The sequence below is a fragment of the Alosa alosa genome, chromosome 19 (assembly GCF_017589495.1).
Source record: "Alosa alosa isolate M-15738 ecotype Scorff River chromosome 19, AALO_Geno_1.1, whole genome shotgun sequence".
In the NCBI taxonomy this organism is placed as follows: Eukaryota; Metazoa; Chordata; class Actinopteri; order Clupeiformes; family Clupeidae; genus Alosa; species Alosa alosa.
Genome location: NC_063207.1, coordinates 230979 through 250978, shown reverse-complemented (window position 1 = coordinate 250978; position 20000 = coordinate 230979). Strand labels below are relative to the sequence as shown.

Genomic DNA, 20000 nt, shown 5'->3' with positions numbered 1-20000 from the left:
AAATGGGTAAACCAGCTGAATTACCATTACCATCGTAAACTGGGTAAACCATCTGAATTACCATCGTAAACTGGGTAAACCAGCTGAATTACCATTGTGAACTGGGTAAACCAGCTGAAGGTATGTTTTCACCAGAGTTTTGCTGGTCTAGCAGGTCAACCATCATAGGGTGGTCAAACAAGCTGGTTAACCAGCAAGCCACCTTAAGCTGGTCAGGCTGTTTTTTTTCAGAAGGGATGATAATTTCTATGATGTTGGTGAGCTCTACATGGATTACAAATAACTATCTCCAGATGTAAATGGTTGCGTATCCTATTACTCAAATTCAATTAAACCCACCAGTAGGCTAGACCTTCATTTCACAGCCTAGGTATGTTAGCACCGAAGGGCTTGAGAGCATTGACTGTATATATAGAACAAACAAAAATGAAACCCTGCATGGAATTAATCTGGGAATATACTGCTAAAGGTAGGGGCGAGCTACCTCGCTGGCGTGTTTAATTATGTTCCTTGGTTAAAATATAATGTAGGCTACGTTTTCTTGCACAAAATTGCATCTGCTAATGAACTTAAACATAGACACAAACAAACGTGATTTCCTGTGATATCCCTGACCATGCCTTCAACGTTAGCCTATTATTATTTGCTGACATCAAACCTGAACAAACAGCAGCTCACTTCAGTGTTTTTTTTAATTAGGCGACTTTTTTGCGGCGGCGCTTAAATTGTAGGAGTGGCGCTGCGCCATTGAAAACACTGTTGTGTGTGTGTTGGTGTGAGTGAGTGTGTTGGTGTGTGTGGTGTGAGTGAGTGTGTTGGTGTGTGTGGTGGTGAGTGTGTTGGTGTGAGTGAGTGTGTTGGTGTGTGTGGTGTGAGTGAGTGTGTTGGTGTGTGTGGTGGTGTGTGTGAGTGTGTTGGTGTGTGTGAGTGTGTTGGTGTGTGTGGTGTGAGTGAGTGTGTTGTTTGTGTGTTGGTGTGTGTGGTGGTGAGTGTGAGTGTGTTGGTGTGTGTGAGTGTGTTGGTGTGTGTGGTGTGAGTGAGTGTGTTGTTTGTGTGTTGGTGTGTGTGTTGGTGTGTGTGGTGTGAGTGAGTGTGTTGGTGTGTGTGTTGGTGTGTGTGGTGTGAGTGTGTTGGTGTGTGTGTTGTGAGTGTGTTGTGAGTGAGTGTGTTTGAGCAAGGGCGTGTGTATGTGTGTGTAAGTGTGTGTGGGTATGAGTGTTTGTTTACTGTTAGGGTTAGGGTATTTACTGTAAGCATCTCAGAAAAGAATCTGTAATAAAATGTCTTGAACATTTGGGTAGAGGTGTGTGTGTGTGTGTGTATGTGTGCGTGCGTGCGTGTGTGTATGTGTGCGTGTGTGCATGCGTGTGTGTGTGTCTAGTTGCCAGCCCAGTATACTTAATACTTAATACTTTATAAATACTTGACCATTGCCCACTGTAACACTTTATACTTAATATTTGACCAATGGCTGTAACCCTATTACTTCAACCTATTCTTGCGCTGATATAGTTTTTATATTACTTGTCTACATTGTTCTCTTATATGTCCATATTTATTGTGTGCAGGTCTCTAGACTTTATTCTTGCACTGTTGCACTGTTGGACTTACTTATTTGCACCATCACCATGACACTCACTCTCATAGAGCACCTTACCATGCACACAGAATCACAGGCTCAGTCCCTGCCCTGTCACTGCAAGCGCCTCATGCTTAATCATCCTTAAGCACACTATGCGGATATTTGATTTAGTTTTTTTAGTATATTTAGTATTTTAGTATCTTAGTATTTTTTTTATCTTCTACTGTCTGTATTGCGCTGTGGTGTTGTTTCTATATTTATATACTTATATGACTTCTGCTGTAAGTGAATGTTGAGTGTGATGTCTGTATGCTACTGAGACCTTGAATTTCCCCTTGGGGATCAATAAAGTATCTATCTATCCATCTAGCTAGGTAGCTCTGTGTGTGTATATGAGTGTTGGAGGTGTGTTAACCTGTGATATCCTGTGTGTAGCTGCTACAGTGGGCAGTGCTTCGACTTGGCCAGCTTCACTCGCGGTCCGCGCGTGGGATCACGCGGTATCAGGCGACTTTAATTTGTATTTTTCCAGTGAGACGCTGCAACAACCCAAACAACCGGTAGATGGCTCAAGTGAGCAGGGTGTCTCGTAAAAAGAAATGGAGCCTGGAAAACCCTACACAGACTTCACTACAGACTTTAGCAGACTGGTTTAGAAATAATGTAATAGCCAGAAATATGCCTGCCCTGCCCTAATAAAGAAATATTTGGTTAACTGCGAGTGAATCCCGTTTGCAGCTGTAGAAGAAACGCAGGACAAATTAAACATTCTGGTTTTCTCCGAGTGCAACGATGATAGACAGACATAATTTGGACAAAATATAGAGCATATTAACCTCGTCCTGTTATCACGGAGTTACAGGCGATAAACGATTTTTGATGGTCACAAGTTTACTTCATTAGTGTTTTTTTTTTTTTTTGATTATTAAAGAGCCGTTTTCATTTAAAGGTTTGACTTAGTGCTTATTCAGTAGAGCATTTAGTGCTCTCCCCAATCCCAGACGCTCACATTGCATGTTTGTTTGTAATGGATGCAACCGCCGAGATAGGCTATCGCGCTTGACGGCAATGAGTTGTTAACATGAACCAAGACATATAGCCCAGCAGCAATCTAGGGACTGTTTGTTATTTATTGAAGGGGCCACCAGAGGAATTTTGAGTGCTTCAGTTGCAAATTGCATGACCCTCTCTTGCCTGCTAGAAATTGTTCAATGACCCTCCGACAGAATTGTTAAAAAAGACCCTGCCAATTGTCGCTGTCTTCCGCCGGCGCCACAGCCACACACTGTGATAACGTTCTTAAATCAATCTTTCCCGTGAGCTTGCATGCTACCAGTCCTTCCTTTTTAAATGTGTTGCGCCTGTTTGCACAATTTCACAAATAATCATATGTGATTAATAATATGACAAATAATCCCTGTGCACGGGACGAAACAATGCATGCCAACTTTTTCCGTGTTTATCACGATTTTAACTTTCTCCAGCTGTCTTGCCGTTTTAATGTTTTCCCCGTAGAATATCCCATATTTTAATACTCTCATAACAGCTCTGCCATCGGGCCTGTCTCTGTGTTGCCCTGTTGCTACCCCTTGCCCTTCCAACGAAACAGATGTCTTCAAATCATCGTTTTCCTTGCTTGAAGGCGAACTTAGAGTGATGTTAAAGGAGAATTCCGGTGTGATATTGACCTAAAGTGTGTTGAAACATGATACCGAGTGTGAACGTATGTCTCATAGCCCACCTCGGCTTGTCCCCTGCACTCCAAAATCTGGTGCTAGTTAGCCGATGCTACCAGCAGCTTTTTCGATGGTGGTGCTTCGGCATCGGGCTAGCCATGCAAATAAATCACTGTTTTACACCATTTACGAGGCTTAATGTATCTCCACACTTCATTGGTAGACTTCCGAGGGCCCTGACATTTAAAACGAGACATTGAGAACTTTGAAAAAGCACTGGTAGTTTACTTAGAAGACGATTTATACAGACAGTATCTTCACGGTTTAGCGTTTGCAGCCATCTTGAATTTAGTCCGCGATAAGTCGAAATTACGAGTAAGAATGAACAGGTATGATAAGGGATCAGATTCCAAAAATAATTCTGTGGAAATGCATGGATTCAGATTCTTCCAGTAGCAGCAACAGGAATCCATGCATTTCCACGTAATTATTTTTGGAATCTGATGTAGACCCTAACTGGCTATTTATATTTTTCTGTAAAATAAGCAAATGTATTTGTTCAACTTTATGAAGCAGAATTAAGCATAGGCTACTTGGAACATAATACATTTGACAAAGGACAGATGTATGTTGCTAGTGACAAAATATTAACTTTCAGTGTTTTACGATGTCTTTGTCATGGGGAAGTGTTTTTCCCCATGCATTTATTCTAGGTTACTGTCAGTGACTGCCGCGGAGAGAAGCGGGTTCTGTGTTTCGTTCATGTCAGTGACTGGCCTTGAAGCGGGTCTGTGTTGTGTTGCGCTATCGTTAATTTATTTTCATTGGGCATGCCGTGCCATGCCGTCCACAGCTCTTCAGTTCTGACAAAGCCAAAATTACTCCTTTTGAAACAATGAGTGCAGGAAGCTGCGTTTGTATGGTTATATTGCTTGACGGGGGGGGATCCCAAGCAGCTTTCAGCCATAAGGCTACTTTGAGAACATTTCAATTCACCCGACACTAATATTCAAAATGTTGAAAACTATTTAGCCATAGCCTATAAAGCAGTTTAATTAAATGGAATGTTGGTTGTAAGGAAACAAGCTACTTGGTGAGGCTTGGCCTCACAGATCGCTTGTGCCTTAGATGGCAGGAAAAAATCTTCACGATAGGCCTATTAACTAACCACCCGATTCACATTGGCTGGGGTGAAGGGGCCATCAGACATTTGTGCCCAGTTAATCCGGCCCTGCCCCAACAAATTACACCTTCCACCTCTGACAGCTTAAAAGAAGTCAAAGAGAACTCCTTACTCACAGACCTATTCACAAACCTGCAGCATTTTGCCGTGTTTTTTGAAATCCCATGCAGCTACAGGAGCTTCCAATCGTTAGGAAGCAATTTTGCATTGTAGGCATAACTAACATGCAATAACGCCAACAACAACCAAAACTAGGCTAATCATTGTCAACATGTAAATTAAATGTAACATTATTGTGAATCAAATTAAAATATTCTCTTTTTTGCAAGCGTAGGCATAGTAACAGAATAATTTAATAATGTTACAAAGATACTACATCAATCCGTTATGTTTCATTAGGCTACTAGGCTATTTGTTTTGCCTTGATTCATTTAGGGCTAGGCCTTTTTTATTCAGGGGCCGTATTCACAAAGAATTTTAAGGCTAATAGTAGCTCCTAACTGGCGAATTTAGGAGAACTCCTAAAAATAATGGAAGTGTGTCACTCCTAACTTTTTCACAAAAGTAATTCACAGAAGCATTTTAGACCTAAAAGTCTGGGACAGCTTAAGTCGAGAGGACTCCTAACTCACTAAGACCTATTCATAAACAGCTTTTTTTTTGTGGCATTTTACGGCTGCAATGTTTTTTTGAAATCGAGCCTATCATAACAGGAGCTTCCAATCGCGAGGGAACAATTTTTTATTTTTTTTTATTTTGGGCAAGCCAGCGTTCATTCATTCATTCATTCATTCATTCATTCATTCAACCTTTATTTATTCTCGGAGGGTCATTGAGGGAAGCCCTCATTTTCAATGAAGCCGAGATTACAGAAGCCGAGCAAAGCTCCACAAACAAGACAACATTCGAGGCCTTCTGTTGAAGAATTTTATATAAAGCCTGCGCTAACAGTAGCCTAATCCTCCTGCCCCTGAAAGGCCTACCACAGCTGTGGATGGTGTGGAATGTTCAAGTAATAACACAATCCAATGTGTGTCTCAATTGTCCCCCACTGACCACCTCACACATTTCTCTAGATTTTGCAACAAACTTACATGACTCAATGCACATAAAATATGCCAGTTTTAGGACACAGAATAATGTTTGTAATGATACCAGGTAGGCCTACGTTTAACAGTAACAAGTGTAATGAGCTATTCATTGTCGAAGGTGCATGGTGAAGTGAAATTCTTACTTTGGAAAACAAACATTTGCCCGATATCATCGCCGATCATCAGAATATTGATGCCCATCAGTCATGCCCACTTTGATCAAGGGGCATGACTGATGATAAATGGAGATAACGTGTTATCGAGACTTTGCAAGTCAGCATCTTGACGGTAGTCTATTAAAATATAAATTTTTAGATGTCCCAAACGGAGAGCCATACTTTATTGTTTTTAACGATCTCTATGCTACTCACAAAAATGTAGGCATGGGGACATGATGAAGTAGGCTATCCAACTGTCGCATGTTAAATTATTGTGATTACGAGCCAGTGGTTTTCAAACATTATGCGTGACTTGGACATCTAACTAAATGCAATAGGCTCATATCGTCCTCGCATTCGCAAAATGAGGACCAGTGTTTTGTCAAATTGCAAATAGCTATTCGTTTTAACGATTTTTTATGATAGTAGCCTAGTAGTCAGCCAAATATGAATGTAATTCTGCGGCATAAAGCAGATGTATTTGTTTATTGTACAGAAAAATAAAAATGACATGTCAAGCAGTCAATTGACTACATTGCAGTCAAGAAGTAGGGCAAATTTAGACACTGTTTTGATTTGTGTAGTTGCGTTACCCCCAACACTGACAATAACATAGACAGCAAATTAAGATATTTTTTCGTTTTGTGGAGCGGCACCGGTAGGCTATCAAAAGCAGATTTTTGGTACCACCGTGTAGTCAAGCCTTAAGCCATACCCAAGTAGCCTTAATCGACGTAATGTTTAATTACGATTTATTTTGTTATTGAATTAAGTAGGCTAAGATTCCTCTCGGTAACAATTACGTTTAAAGGTAGCCCAGCCTCCTGCTTTTTTCAGAAAGGGGCGCAGTCAGGCTACTGACAGAGCGATGTACAGTGGCAGAGCGCCGCACAGTGGCTGAAAGTGGTACTAAAGCTTCACGCAGCTTCACGCCTCGTAATGTGCGACTGAAGTGGCCATTTGAAAGCGATGCCCACTGTAGCCCAGGCAGCTCTCTGTGTGTGTATGAGTGTTGCAGGTATGTTAACCTGTGATATCCTGTGTGTGTGTGTGTGTGTGTGTGTGTGTGTAGCTGCTAACCCAGGCAGCTCTCTGTGTGTATATGAGTGTTGCAGGTGTGTTAACCTGTGATATCCTGTGTGTGTGTGTGTGTGTGTGTGTGTAGCTAAGCCCCCAGGCAGCTCTGTGTGTGTAATATGAGTGTTGCAGGTGTGTTAACCTGTGATATCCTGTGTGTGTGTGTGTGTGTGTGTAGCTGCTAGCCCAGGCAGCTCTGTGTGTGTGTGTATGAGTGTTGCAGGTGTGTTTATCTCCTTCCTGTCTGAGCGCGCCCAGAGACATGCCTTCCTGGAGGCAGCGCTGCATAGAGGCTTCGCCTCCGTCTGGAGAGGGAGAATCAGAGACAGGTGTGTGTGTGTGTGTGTGTGTGTGTGTGTGCCTCCGTCTGGAGAGGGAGAATCAGAGACAGGTGTGTGTGTGTGCTAACGTGTGCGTGTGTGTGTATGCACTGACATATGCGTGTGTGTTTGTGTGTGTTAGCGTGTGTGTCTAGTTGCCAGCCCAGTATACTTAATACTTAATACTTTATAAATATGACATTGCCCACTGTAACACTTGCTATACTTAATACTTGACCAATGGCTGTAACCCTATTACTTCCAACCTATTCTTTCTTGCTTGATATAGTTTTTATATTACTTTGTCTACATTGTTCTCTTATATGTCCATATTTATTGTGTGCAGGTCTCTAGACTTTATTCTTGCACTGTTGCACTGTTGGACTTACTTATTTGCACCATCACCATGACACTCACTCTCATAGAGCACCTTACCATGCATACAGAATCACAGGCTCAGTCCCCGCCCTGTCACTGCAAGCGCCTCATGCTTAATCATCCTTGCCACTGTGGATATTTGATTTAGTTTTTTAGCATATTTATTTTTAGTATCTTAGTATTTTTTTTTTATCTTCTATTCTGTATTAGCTGTAAGTGTTGTTTCTATATTTATATACTTTCTTCTGCTTTTGTAAGTGAATGTTGTGTGTGATGTCTGTATGCTACTGAGACCTTGAATTTCCCTTAGGGATCAATAAAAGTATCTATCTATCCATCTAGCTAGGTAGCTCTGTGTGTGTATAAGGAGTGTTGGAGGTGTGTTAACCTGTGATATCCTGTGTGTAGCTGCTACAGTGGGCAGTCTTGACTTGGCCAGCTTCATCGCGTCCGCTGCTGTGGGATCCCTGCTCGTATCCCGGTATCAGAAATTTGTATTTTTCCAGTGAGGCGCTGCAACAACCCAAACAACCCGGTATGGCTCAAGTGAGCAGGGTGTCTCAAAAAAGAAATGGAGCCTGGAAAACCCTACACAGACTTCACTACAGACTTTAGCAGACTGGTTTTAGAAATAATGTAATAGCCAGAAATATGCCTGCCCTGCCCTAATAAAAAAATATTTGGTTAACTTCGAGTGAATCCGTTTGCAGCTGTAGAAGAAACATGGGACAAATTAAACATTCTGGTTTTCTCCGAGTGCAACGATGATAGACAGACATAATTTGGACAAAATATAGAGCATATTAACCTCCGTTGCTCAGCCAAATGCCTTCCTGTTAAGATCCTGTTATCCGCGGAGTTACAGGCGATAAAACGATTTTGATGGTCACAAGTTTACTTCATTAGTGTTTTTTTTTTTTGATTATTAAAGAGCGTTTTTCATTTAAAGGTTTGACTTAGTGCTTATTCAGTAGAGCATTTAGTGCTCTCCCCAATCCCAGACGTTCACATTGCATGTTTGTTTGTAATGGATGCAACCCATGAGATAGGCTATCGTTTGATGGCAATGAGTTGTTAACATGAACCAAGACATATAGCCCAGCAGCAATCTAGGGACTGTTTGTTATTTATTGAAGGGGCCACCAGAGGAATTTTGAGTGCTTCAGTTGCAAATTGCATGACCCTCTCTTGCCTGCTAGAAATTGTTCAATGACCCTCCGACAGAATTGTTAAAAGACCCTGCCAATTGTCGGCTGTCTTCCGGCCCACAGCCACACACTGTGATAACGTTCTTAAATCAATCTTTCCCGTGAGCTTGCATGCTACCAGTCCTTCCTTTTAAATGTGTGTTTAGCCTGTTTGCACAATTTCACAAATAATCATATGTGATTAATAATATGACAAATAATCCCTGTGCAGGGGACGAAAACAATGCATGCCAACTTTTTCCGTGTTTATCACGTATTTTAACTTTCTCCAGCTGTCTTGCGTTTTAATGTTTTCCGTAGAATATCCCATATTTTAATACTCTCATAACAGCTCTGCCATCGGGCCTGTCTGTGTTGCCCTGTTGCTACCCTTTTGCCCTTCCAACGAAAAACAGATGTCTTCAAATCATCGTTTTCCTTGCTTGAAGGCTTAACTTAGAGTGATGTTAAAGGAGAATTCGGTGTGATATTGACCTAAAGTGTGTTGAAACATGATACCGAGTGTGAACGTATGTCTCATAGCCCACCTCGGCTTGTCCCCTGCACTCCAAAAAAATCTGGTGCTAGTTAGCCGATGCTACCAGCAGCTTTTTTTTTTTTTCGATGGTGGTGCTTGGCATCGGGCTAGCCATGCAAATAAATCACTGTTTTACACCATTTACGAGGCTTTAATGTATCTCCACACTTCATTGGTAGACTTCGAGGGCCCTGACATTTAAAATCGAGACATTGAGAACTTTGAAAAAGCACTGGTAGTTTACTTAGAAGACGATTTATACAGACAGTATCTTCACCTAAGTTTAGCGTTTGCAGCCATCTTGAATTTAGTCCGCGATAAGTCGTTTAATTTAGTAAGAATGAACAGGTATGATAAAGGGATCAGATTCCAAAATAATTCTGTGGAAAATGCATGGATTCAGATTCTTCCAGTAGCAGCAACAGGAATCCATGCATTTCCACGTAATTATTTTTGGAATCTGATGTAGACCCTAACTGGCTATTTATATTTTTCTGTAAAATAAGCAAATGTATTTGTTCAACTTTATGAAGCAGAATTAAGCATAGGCTACTTGGAACATAAATACATTTGACAAAGGACAGATGTATGTTGCTAGTGACAAAATATTAACTTTCAGTGTTTTACGATAAGTCTTTGTCATGGGGAAGTGTTTTTCCCCATGCATTTATTCTAGGTTACTGTCAGTGACTGCCGTGAGAGAAGCGGGTTCTGTGTTTCGTTCATGTCAGTGACTGACGCCTTAGAGAAGCGAGGTCTGTGTTGTGTTGCGCTGCGTTAATTTATTTTCATTGGGCATGCCGTACATGCCGTCCACAGCTCTTCAGTTCTGACAAAAAGCCAAAATTACTCCTTTTTGAAACAATGAGTGCAGGAAGCGCGTTTGTATGGTTATATTGCTTGACGGGGGGGATCCCAAGCAGCTTTCAGCCATAAGGCTACTTTGAGAACATTTCAATTCACCCGACACTAATATTCAAAATGTTGAAAACTATTTCGCCATAGCCTATAAAGCAGTTTAATTAAATGGAATGTTAGTTGTAAGGAAACAAGCTACTTGGTGAGGCTTGGCCTCACAGATGCGCTTGTGCCTTAGATGGCAGGAAAAATCTTCACGATAGGCCTATTAACTAACCACCCGATTCACATTGGCTGGGGTGAAGGGGGGCCATCAGACATTTGTGCCCAGTTAATCCGGCCCTGCCCCCAACAAATTACACCTTCCCACCTCTGACAGCTTAAAAGAAGTCAAGAGAACTCCTTACTCACAGACCTATTCACAAACCTGCAGCATTTTGCCGTGTTTTGAAATCCTATGCAGCTACAGGAGCTTCCAATCGTGAGGAAGCAATTTTGCATTGTAGGCATAACTAACATGCAATAACGCCGCCAACAACAACCAAAACTAGGCTAATCATTGTCAACATGTAAATTAAATGTAACATTATTGTGAATCAAATTAAAATATTCTCTTTTGCAAACGTAGGCATAGTAACAGAATAATTTAATAATGTTACAAAGATACTACATCAATCCGACATGTTTCATTAGGCTACTAGGCTATTTGTTTTGCCTTGATTCATTTAGGCTAGGCCTTTTTATTCAGGGGCGTGATTCACAAAGAATTTTAAGGCTAATAGTAGCTCCTAACTGGCTAATTTAGGAGCAACTCCTAAAAATAATGGAAGTTGTCCTCTAACTTTTTCACAAAAGTAATTCACGAAGCATTTTAGACCTAAAAAGTCTGGGACAGCTTAAGTCAGAGGACTCCTAACTCACTAAGACCTATTCATAAACAGCTTTTTTGTGGCATTTTACGCTGCAATGTTTTGAAATGTTAGCCTATGCTAAACAGGAGCTTCCAATCATGAGGGAACAATTTTTTTATTTTTTTTATTTTGGGCAAGCCCGCGTTCATTCATTCATTCATTCATTCATTCATTCAACCTTTATTTATTCTCGGAGGGTCATTGAGGGAAGCCCTCATTTTCAATGAAGCCGAGATTACAGAAGCCGAAGCAAAGCTCCCACAAACAAGACAACATTCGAGGCCTTCTGTTGAAGAATTTTATATAAAGCCTGCGCCTAACAGTAGCCTAATCCTCCTGCCCCTGAAAGGCCTACCACAGCTGTGGATAGTGTGGAATGTTCAAGTAATAACACAATCCAATGTGTGTCTCAATTGTCCCCCACTGACCACCTCACACATTTCTCTAGATTTTGCAACAAACTTACATGACTCAATGCACATAAAATATGCCAGTTTTAGGACACAGAATAATGTTTGTAATGATACCAGGTAGGCCTACGTTTAACAGTAACAAGTGTAATGAGCTATTCATTGTCGAAGGTGCATGGTGAAGTGAAATTCTTACTTTGGAAAACAAACATTTGCCGATATCATCGCCGATCATCAGAATATTGATGCCCATCAGTCATGCCCACTTTGATCAAGGGGCATGACTGATGATAGTGGAGATAACGTGTTATCCCGAGACTTTTGCAAGTCAGCATCTTGACGGTAGTCTATTAAAAATATAAATTTTCGATGTCCCAAACGGAGAGCCATACTTTATTGTTTTTAACGATCTCTATGCTACTCACAAAAATGTAGGCATGGGGACATGATGAAGTAGGCTATCCAACTGTCGTGGTGTTAAATTATTGTGATTACGAGCCAGTGGTTTTCAAACATTATGCGTGACTTGGACATCTAACTAAATGCAATAGGCTCATATCGTCCCTCGCGATTCAAAAAATGAGGACCAGTGTTTTGTCAAATTGCAAATAGCTATTCGCTTTAACGATTTTTTATGATAGTAGCCTAGTAGTCAGCCAAATATGAATGTAATTCTGCGGCATAAAGCAGATGTATTTGTTTATTGTACAGAAAAATAAAATGACATGTCAAGCAGTCAATTGACTACATTGCAGTCAAGAAGTAGGGCAAATTTAGACACTGTTTTGATTTGTGTAGTTGCGTTACCCCCAACACTGACAATAACATAGACAGCAAATTAAGATATTTTTTTCTTTTGTGGAGCCGCACCGTAGGCTATCAAAAGCAGATTTTGGTACCACCGCAGTCAAGCCTTAAGCCATACCCAAGTAGCCTTAATCGACGTAATGTTTAATTCACGATTTATTTTGTTATTGAATCGTAGGCTGAGATTCCTCCTCGGTAACAATTACGCTTTAAGGTAGCCTAGCCTCCTGCTTTTCAGAAGGGGCGCAGTCAGGCTACTGACAGAGCCGATGTACAGTGGCAGAGCCACACAGTGGCTGAAAGTGGTACTAAAGCTTCACGCAGCTTCACCTCGAATGTGCTTACTGAAGTGGCCATTTGAAAGCGATGCCCACTGTAGCCCAGGCAGCCTCTGTGTGTGTATGAGTGTTGCAGGTATGTTAACCTGTGATATCCCAGTGTGTGTGTGTGTGTGTGTGTGTGTGTAGCTGCTAACCCAGGCAGCTCTCTGTGTGTATATGAGTGTTGCAGGTGTGTTAACCTGTGATATCCTGTGTGTGTGTGTGTGTGTGTGTGTGTAGCTGCTAGCCCAGGCAGCTCTGTGTGTGTGTATGAGTGTTGCAGGTGTGTTAACCTGTGATATCCTGTGTGTGTGTGTGTGTGTGTAGCTGCTAGCCCAGGCAGCTCTGTGTGTGTGTATGAGTGTTGCAGGTGTGTTTATCTCCTTCCTGTCTGAGCGCGCCCAGAGACATGCCTTCCTGGAGACGCGCCGCTGCATAGAGGCTCGCCTCCGTCTGGAGAGGGAGAATCAGAGACAGGTGTGTGTGTGTGTGTGTGTGTGTGTGTGTGCCTCCGTCTGGAGAGGGAGAATCAGAGACAGGTGTGTGTGTGTGCTAACGTGTGCGTGTGTGTGTATGCACTGACATATGCGTGTGTGTTTGTGTGTGTTAACGTGTGTGTTGATGTGCTTGTGTATGTTTGTGTGTGTGTTCGTTGACGTCTCTGTATATGTGTGTGTTGTCGTTTGTGAATGTGTTAACATGTTAACGTGTATTTGTTTGTGTGTGTGTTTGTGCTTGTGTGTGTGTGTGTTTTGACATGTACTGTATGTGTGCGCTGCGCATGTGAGTGTATGTACGTGTGTGTGTGAGATTGGGTATGTGTGCATGTGTGTTCACATGTGTTTGTGTGTTTGTTTATGTGTGTGTTTGTGTGTGTGTGTGTGTATATTAACATGTATTTTTGAGTGTGTGTATGCTTGTGTGTGTGTTTTGTCAGGAGCGATTGGTTCTCTCTGTGCTTCCCCGTTTCGTGGTTCTGGAGATGATTAATGACATGGCCAGTGTGGAGGACGAGACTCTGCAGCACCAGTTTCACAAGATCTACATTCACCGCTATGAGAACGTCAGGTAACCATCCGCCATTTCGGCTCAAAGACATGTCTGCATCCACCGCTATGAGAACGTCAGGTAACCATCCGCCATTACGGCTCAAAGACATGTCTGTATCCGCCATGTTCTCATATCACTGGATGCAGACATGTCTTTGAGAGCCATCTTTCATGAATTTGTATTACCACAATCCTTCAACTTTTTGACAGAGGTGACGGGAGCAAAGCAACACAACACAACCACAAAAAACTTCAGACACACACACACACACACACATCACAGCCACAATACACTTCAGACCTGACTTTCCGCTTGAAAAAAATGGTGCCGGTCAAAGTGACCGGTAGAGGTTTTGTTTTCCGGACATTTTGATGATATGCATATTATTGCTTCTTAATTAGTCAAGTTGAGGAAAACTGGAGACAGGCTATGTAGCTTAAAGAATGACATAATCAGGCCGTATAGAACGCAACATGTTCATTAGCCTAACTTAAACATGCTTAACTAGTGTCAATTTAAAGATCTAGCCAGTCTCCATGCTGTTTTCATGGACAGCAAGAATCCCCTTCGTTCATTGTTTTAAATACGTTGTTTGTTGCTGCTACCCACGTTATCTCCAGTGGTTAAACAGTTTCACTTGCGCAAATGCGCACTCACCCTAATGCTATGCCTCTTTATTTGATACCACTACACCCTAATGCTATGCCTCTTTATTTGATAACAATAAATTAAGTTAGACAGGTAGGGTCTCGTGCCCCTTACTCAAGGCCGTGCGGGTGTGTTAGTTTTGGGCAACGTAACAGTCAATTAAGAAAAAAACTCGCACATCATTATTTGCCGTTGATAAATAAACAAAGTGTTTAATCCATCAAACCAAGGTGCTACCAAGTGAGGTGATGTACAAACGTTTTGGCCCTCAGACCTTCATCAACCATACACAAAGACACAAAGGGCCCTATCATGACATTCTAAAGTGCATCGTCACTCGTCAAAAGTCTATTCAAATTTAGTAGGATGTCCAGTTCACATTGGGAGGGGTTTCATTATCAAACGTGGAGCGCATGGCGAACAAGGTGTTCCTAGGTTTTTTTAATCAGTCATATGGGTGTGTTTGGGGCGTAACATCATTTTAAACCAATGAGAATGACATCTGTCATTCCTTTAACGCGAACGCTAACGCGCGATATGTCAAATAAATGCATCGGTATTTTGGCATTCAACGGCGCATTTGAAGGAGGCTGCTTGCGAGACTGTATGGAATAGTCATTCTTAAACCATGCTTTACTAAAACTTAGCATAGCCTTCACGCATTTGCAACCGTCTATTATTTGAACTCATTGGCAAAGTGAAACTAACTTCACCAAGGAGTCAGTCAACGACAAGACAGTTATATGCAGTACTTTCACTATTGACTGACAATGGGTTACCACCGAAAACATAGGCTGGAAAAAGCAACACTTACCCTAATATTGCTCAAATGACTGAATAAAACAACATTTATCCTGCAGAGGAGTTGTTATATCTCGTGACAGTGCGTCTTCATGTGCTCCATACATGTCTCTCGCCTCTCCCCTAATCACTTTTAACCGTCATTACCAATTTGCAAATGATGGTGAATAACTACTCATCATGAGATGTACAATATTTCTCAGAAATTTCTTAATTCTAATTATGTTTCCCATTGTAATCGCGGGTAATTTGTAATGCTTTGCATGGACGCAGCGCTGGTGTGCTCATGAATGATAGAAGGATGGTGCGTGCACCTGCCAATATGACTGTTGACATGCGCTCTTAAAATAGCATATGAACAACTCACCATTGACTTCTGACCAGGTTTAGGTGGTGTATGATAGCGACAACGCGCTAGGCCCCTCCCTAGGTTGTTAATTGCCACACCCCTGGTCGCAATGTTTAAAAAATAAACGTGCAAAATGCCGAATTACGCTTTGCGCGGGTGAATAACGATCTTTACGCCATGCGCTGGAGCCCAAAATACAGCCCAAAGCCTATTGATAGTCTGCGTGTACTTAGTGGCAGCTCTGTCAATCAACCTGACCCCTAGCTAGGTAGGTTGCAGTGTAGACTCAGAGAATCACGAGATAAGAAGGCCCTCAGGCTCATTGGTACAGTAGACAGTCTGACCCAAGATAATGAATAAAATAAAAAATAACAGGAAAAATAGAAAAACAAGAAAAACATAAGGAAACAAGATTAACAAGTGATCAAAAAATAGATGGATATTCGCATATATAATCAGCAGATTGAAGATTCTCAGATAAAACCAGCTCAAAGGAAGCAAGTCAAGTCATCATTTAACCCATGTGGATGTAATGTTTTGAGATAATAGATCCAAAGCGCTTCGCACTGAAGGAGCGTCTGTCCTGTACATCTCCTCCTGCGGGTAGAAGAGACTGTATATGTGTGTATAGATTGTGCAACAATGCATCAATAAATTTGGAATTAGAATCGTAAGCGCATACATTTTCTTGACACCTGGGTAGCGTCTACCAAACTAAACTTCTTTCTGGTCATGTTTGTGTGTTTGTGTGTTTGTGTGTGTTTGTGTGTTACAGCATCTTGTTTGCTGATGTGAAGGGCTTCACCAATCTGTCCACAACGCTTTCTGCCCAAGAGCTTGTGCGCATGCTCAACGAGCTGTTTGCTCGCTTCGACCGTCTCGCTCATGTAAGCATGCACAATGCACACACACACACACACACACACACATTGGATGCATTGGTTGCACTGGTGCGCCTAACTTTTTTATTTAGTGTGCACCAGCACAAAATGTAGGTGCACCCAAATATTTAATCGCGGCACCAGTAACGCCACAATTTCAAGGTCACCTTTATATCTCTCTCCATATACATTCCGTGTCTGAGCTGTTGTCAGGGCATGGACCGGAAATTATAGTATTGATTTGATTTGGGCCTCCACCACCTGGGCAGCCGTGGCCTACTGGTTAGCGCTTCGGACTTGTAACCGGAGGGTTGCCGGTTTTAACCCCCGACCAGTAGGCATGGCTGAAGTGCCCTTGAGCAAGGCACCTAACCCCTCACTGCTCCCCGAGTGCCGCTGTTGTTGCAGGCAGCTCACTGCGCCGGGATTACAGTGTGCTTCACCTCACTGAGTGCTGAGTGTGTTTCACTAATTCACGGATTGGGATAAATGCAGAGACCAAATTTCCCTCACGGGAGTATATATACTATACTTATACACCTTGATGCCATCAGTAATATTGAATACTGTGATCATTCACATCAGTGGTGATCCTAGTCTCTGCTTGACCCTCCACACACACGAAAAATTATGGCTTGTCATATGTTTCTATTTCATATTTTGGAATTCATAAACTTATATATTTTGTTGATAATTTATAGTATTTTATGATGAGGAGAGGACATCTCACTCGCAAATGGAATTCATAAAATTTACATATTTTGTTGATAATTTATAGTATGTTATGATGAGGAGAGGACATCTCACTCACAAATAAACTTTATATATATTGTTTAGGGATGCACGATATACCGGCGGCCGATATATTATTGGCCGATAAGTGAAAAAATGAAAATATTATTATCAGTCCCATAACAGAATTCTGGCCAATAATTTATGCTCGATATTAAGGCCCTAATTTAGGCCTACGTAAGGTCCGGCCTGGCTACACTGAGCTACTTGAGCTTGGTTGGCTATACTTTTCCCAATATAATGTCAGCGTGTGAATGTATTTCACCACTCTAACAAAATCTGTGGATATGCTCATTTGGGAATCTGTGCATCTCAAAATCCTCCCAATGAGCCGCCATTTAACCTTACCAGAGCCGAGCTCAGCCCTATCTAGAGTCGCCTTGTGCTGATGTGTTTGCACTTTACCGCTACTGGTCGGGAAACAAATAAACAAACTCGTTAGTGGGACGAGTACATAAGTAGGCCTAGTTATAAGTTGTGTTTTAGTATTATATTTGCATTACTTTAGCTTGGGTTTTGTATTATTACCTAGAAATATGCTAACCATTCCTGCTTCAGTTCCAGACAGGTCATCATAATAAGTTATTAAAACCTTCGGGCTAACCCCCTTTCATTTCTGCTGCAGCAGGTTGTGCTAAACAGAGTAGACGGACATAAGATACAGTCTGAGGAGTTGCAGCTTTATTCAGTTACCCGCAGCAGTTGAAACTAAACCTAAGTTTCACAAACTCTGATTTGGTCGCTATACTGTAGCTTATTCCCAGCTGAGCCGCTTATGAGTGTTTAGTCCTACATGAAAACGATTCAAACTCTCTAGCCACTCACTCGCAATTCACTGACGTCAGGTTCACTTAAATGAGCCACAGATACTGTAGGGCTAGGCTACTGTTATGTTGACTGCTGTACTATTGAGGACTATTATGAGTTCTGTCCATCATTTGGTGGTAGGTAAAATTACTGCAATAAAATTATGCTTATTAAATGCTTTCCCCAAATCACTTTTCACAATTTTTTTTTCAAGAGTAATATTATCGGTTATCGTATCGGTATCGCCCACAACAAACCAATAAATATCGGTTATCGTTATCGGCCCTAAAATTCCATATCGGTGCATCTCTAATTTTGTTGATAATTTATAGTATTTTATGATGAGGAGAGGACATCTCACTCACAAATAAACTTTATATATATTGTTGATAATGTATAGTATTGTATGATGAGGAGAGGACATAAACTATATATTTTGTTGATAATTTATAGTATTTTATGATGAGGAGAGGACATATCACTCGTAGGGCTGTATTTTGGGCACCAGCGAATGGCGTAAAGTTCGTTTTCCACCCGCGCAAAGTTTAATTCGGTATTTTGCACGTTTATTTTTTAAACATTGCGCCCAGGGGTGTGGCAATTAACAACCTAGGGAGGAGCCTGGCGCGTTGTCTAAAAGTCATATTGGCAGGTGCACGCACCATCCTTCTATCATTCATGAACGCACACCAGCGCACGTCCATGCAAAGTATTACAAATTGCACGATTACAATGGGAAACGTAATTAGAATAAAGATATTACGAAATACTGTACATCTCATTTTGAGTAGTTATTCACCATCATTTGCAAATTGGTAATGACAGTTAAAAGTGATTAGGGGAGAGGCGAGAGACACATATGGAGCACAGCTGAAGACGCACTGTCACGAGATATAAGCAACTCCTCTGCAGGATAAATGTTGTTTTATTCAGTCATTTGAGCAATATTAGGGTAAGTGTTGCTTTTTCCAGCCTATGTTTTCGATGGTAACCCATTGTCAGTCAATAGTGAAAGTAACTGCATATAACTGTCTTGTCGTTGACTGACTCCTTGTTGAAGTTAGTTTCACTTTGCCAATGAGTTCAAATAATAGACGGTTGCAAATGCGTGAAGGCTATGCTAAGTTTTAGTAAAGCATGGTTTAAGAATGACTATTCCATACGGTCTCGCAAGCAGCCTCCTTCAAATGCGCTGTTGAATGCCAAAATACCGATGCATTCTTTGACATTGCGCTTTGCGCCGTTAAAGGGAATGAAAGATGTCATTCTCATTGGTTTAAAATGATGTTACGCCCCAAACACACCCATATGACTGATTAAAAACCTAGGAACACCTTGTTGCCTTACATGCGCCCACGCTTGATAAATCCAAAACCCTCCCAATGTGAACTGGAAATCTTACTAAATTTGAATAGACTTTTGACAAGTGACGATGCACTTTAGAATGTCATGATAGGGCCCATAAACCTTATTTTGTTGATCATTTATAGTATGTTACGATGAGGAGAGGACATAAACTATATATTTTGTTGATAATTTATAGTATGTTACGATGAGGAGAGGACATCTCACTTGCAAAATGAAACAGTATTTCTGTGGGGCGTCTGCAATTAGGGTGACCAGACGTCCCGAAAAGTCTGAGAATCCTTGGCCTACAGAACACAGAAATAGAACACAGAACAGCATAATATAGTGCAATAGAACACAGAACAGCATAATATATGTTTACCATTTCTGCTGTAAGTGCATGTTGTGTGTGATGTCTGTATGCTACTGAGACCCTTGAATTTCCCCTTGGGGACCTATCTATCTATCTATCTATCTATCTAGTGCAATAGAGCATAGATCAATAGAACATAGAACAACATAATAGGGTGCAATAGAACACAGAACAACATAATATAGTGCAATAGAACACAGAACAACATAATATAGTGCAATAACAACATAATATAGTGCAATAGAACACAGAAAAGCATAATATAGTGCAATAGAACACAGAACAATATAATATAGTGCAATAGAACATAGATCAATAGAACACAGAACAGCATAATATAGTGCAATAGAACATAGAACAGCATAATATAGTGCAATAGAGCATAGATCAATAGAACACAGAACAACATAATATGGTGCAATAGAACACAGAACAATATAATATAGTGCAATAGAA

The 20000-nt window shown here is 41.2% G+C and overlaps 1 protein-coding gene across 2 annotated transcripts in view; it reads left to right on the top strand.

Annotated features, from left to right (window-relative positions):
• Positions 1-20000, top strand: part of adcy8 (adenylate cyclase 8 (brain)) — a 114834-nt gene that overhangs the window by 16593 nt on the left and 78241 nt on the right. Inside the window, exons 2-4 of one of the 2 annotated variants that reach the window (XM_048228049.1) lie at positions 12824-12973; positions 13434-13564; positions 16120-16231. In XM_048228049.1, the coding sequence (XP_048084006.1) occupies positions 12824-12973; positions 13434-13564; positions 16120-16231 (393 nt within the window). The remainder of the gene's footprint in view (positions 1-12823; positions 12974-13433; positions 13565-16119; positions 16232-20000) is intronic. The other variant, XM_048228050.1, reaches the window with a different exon arrangement.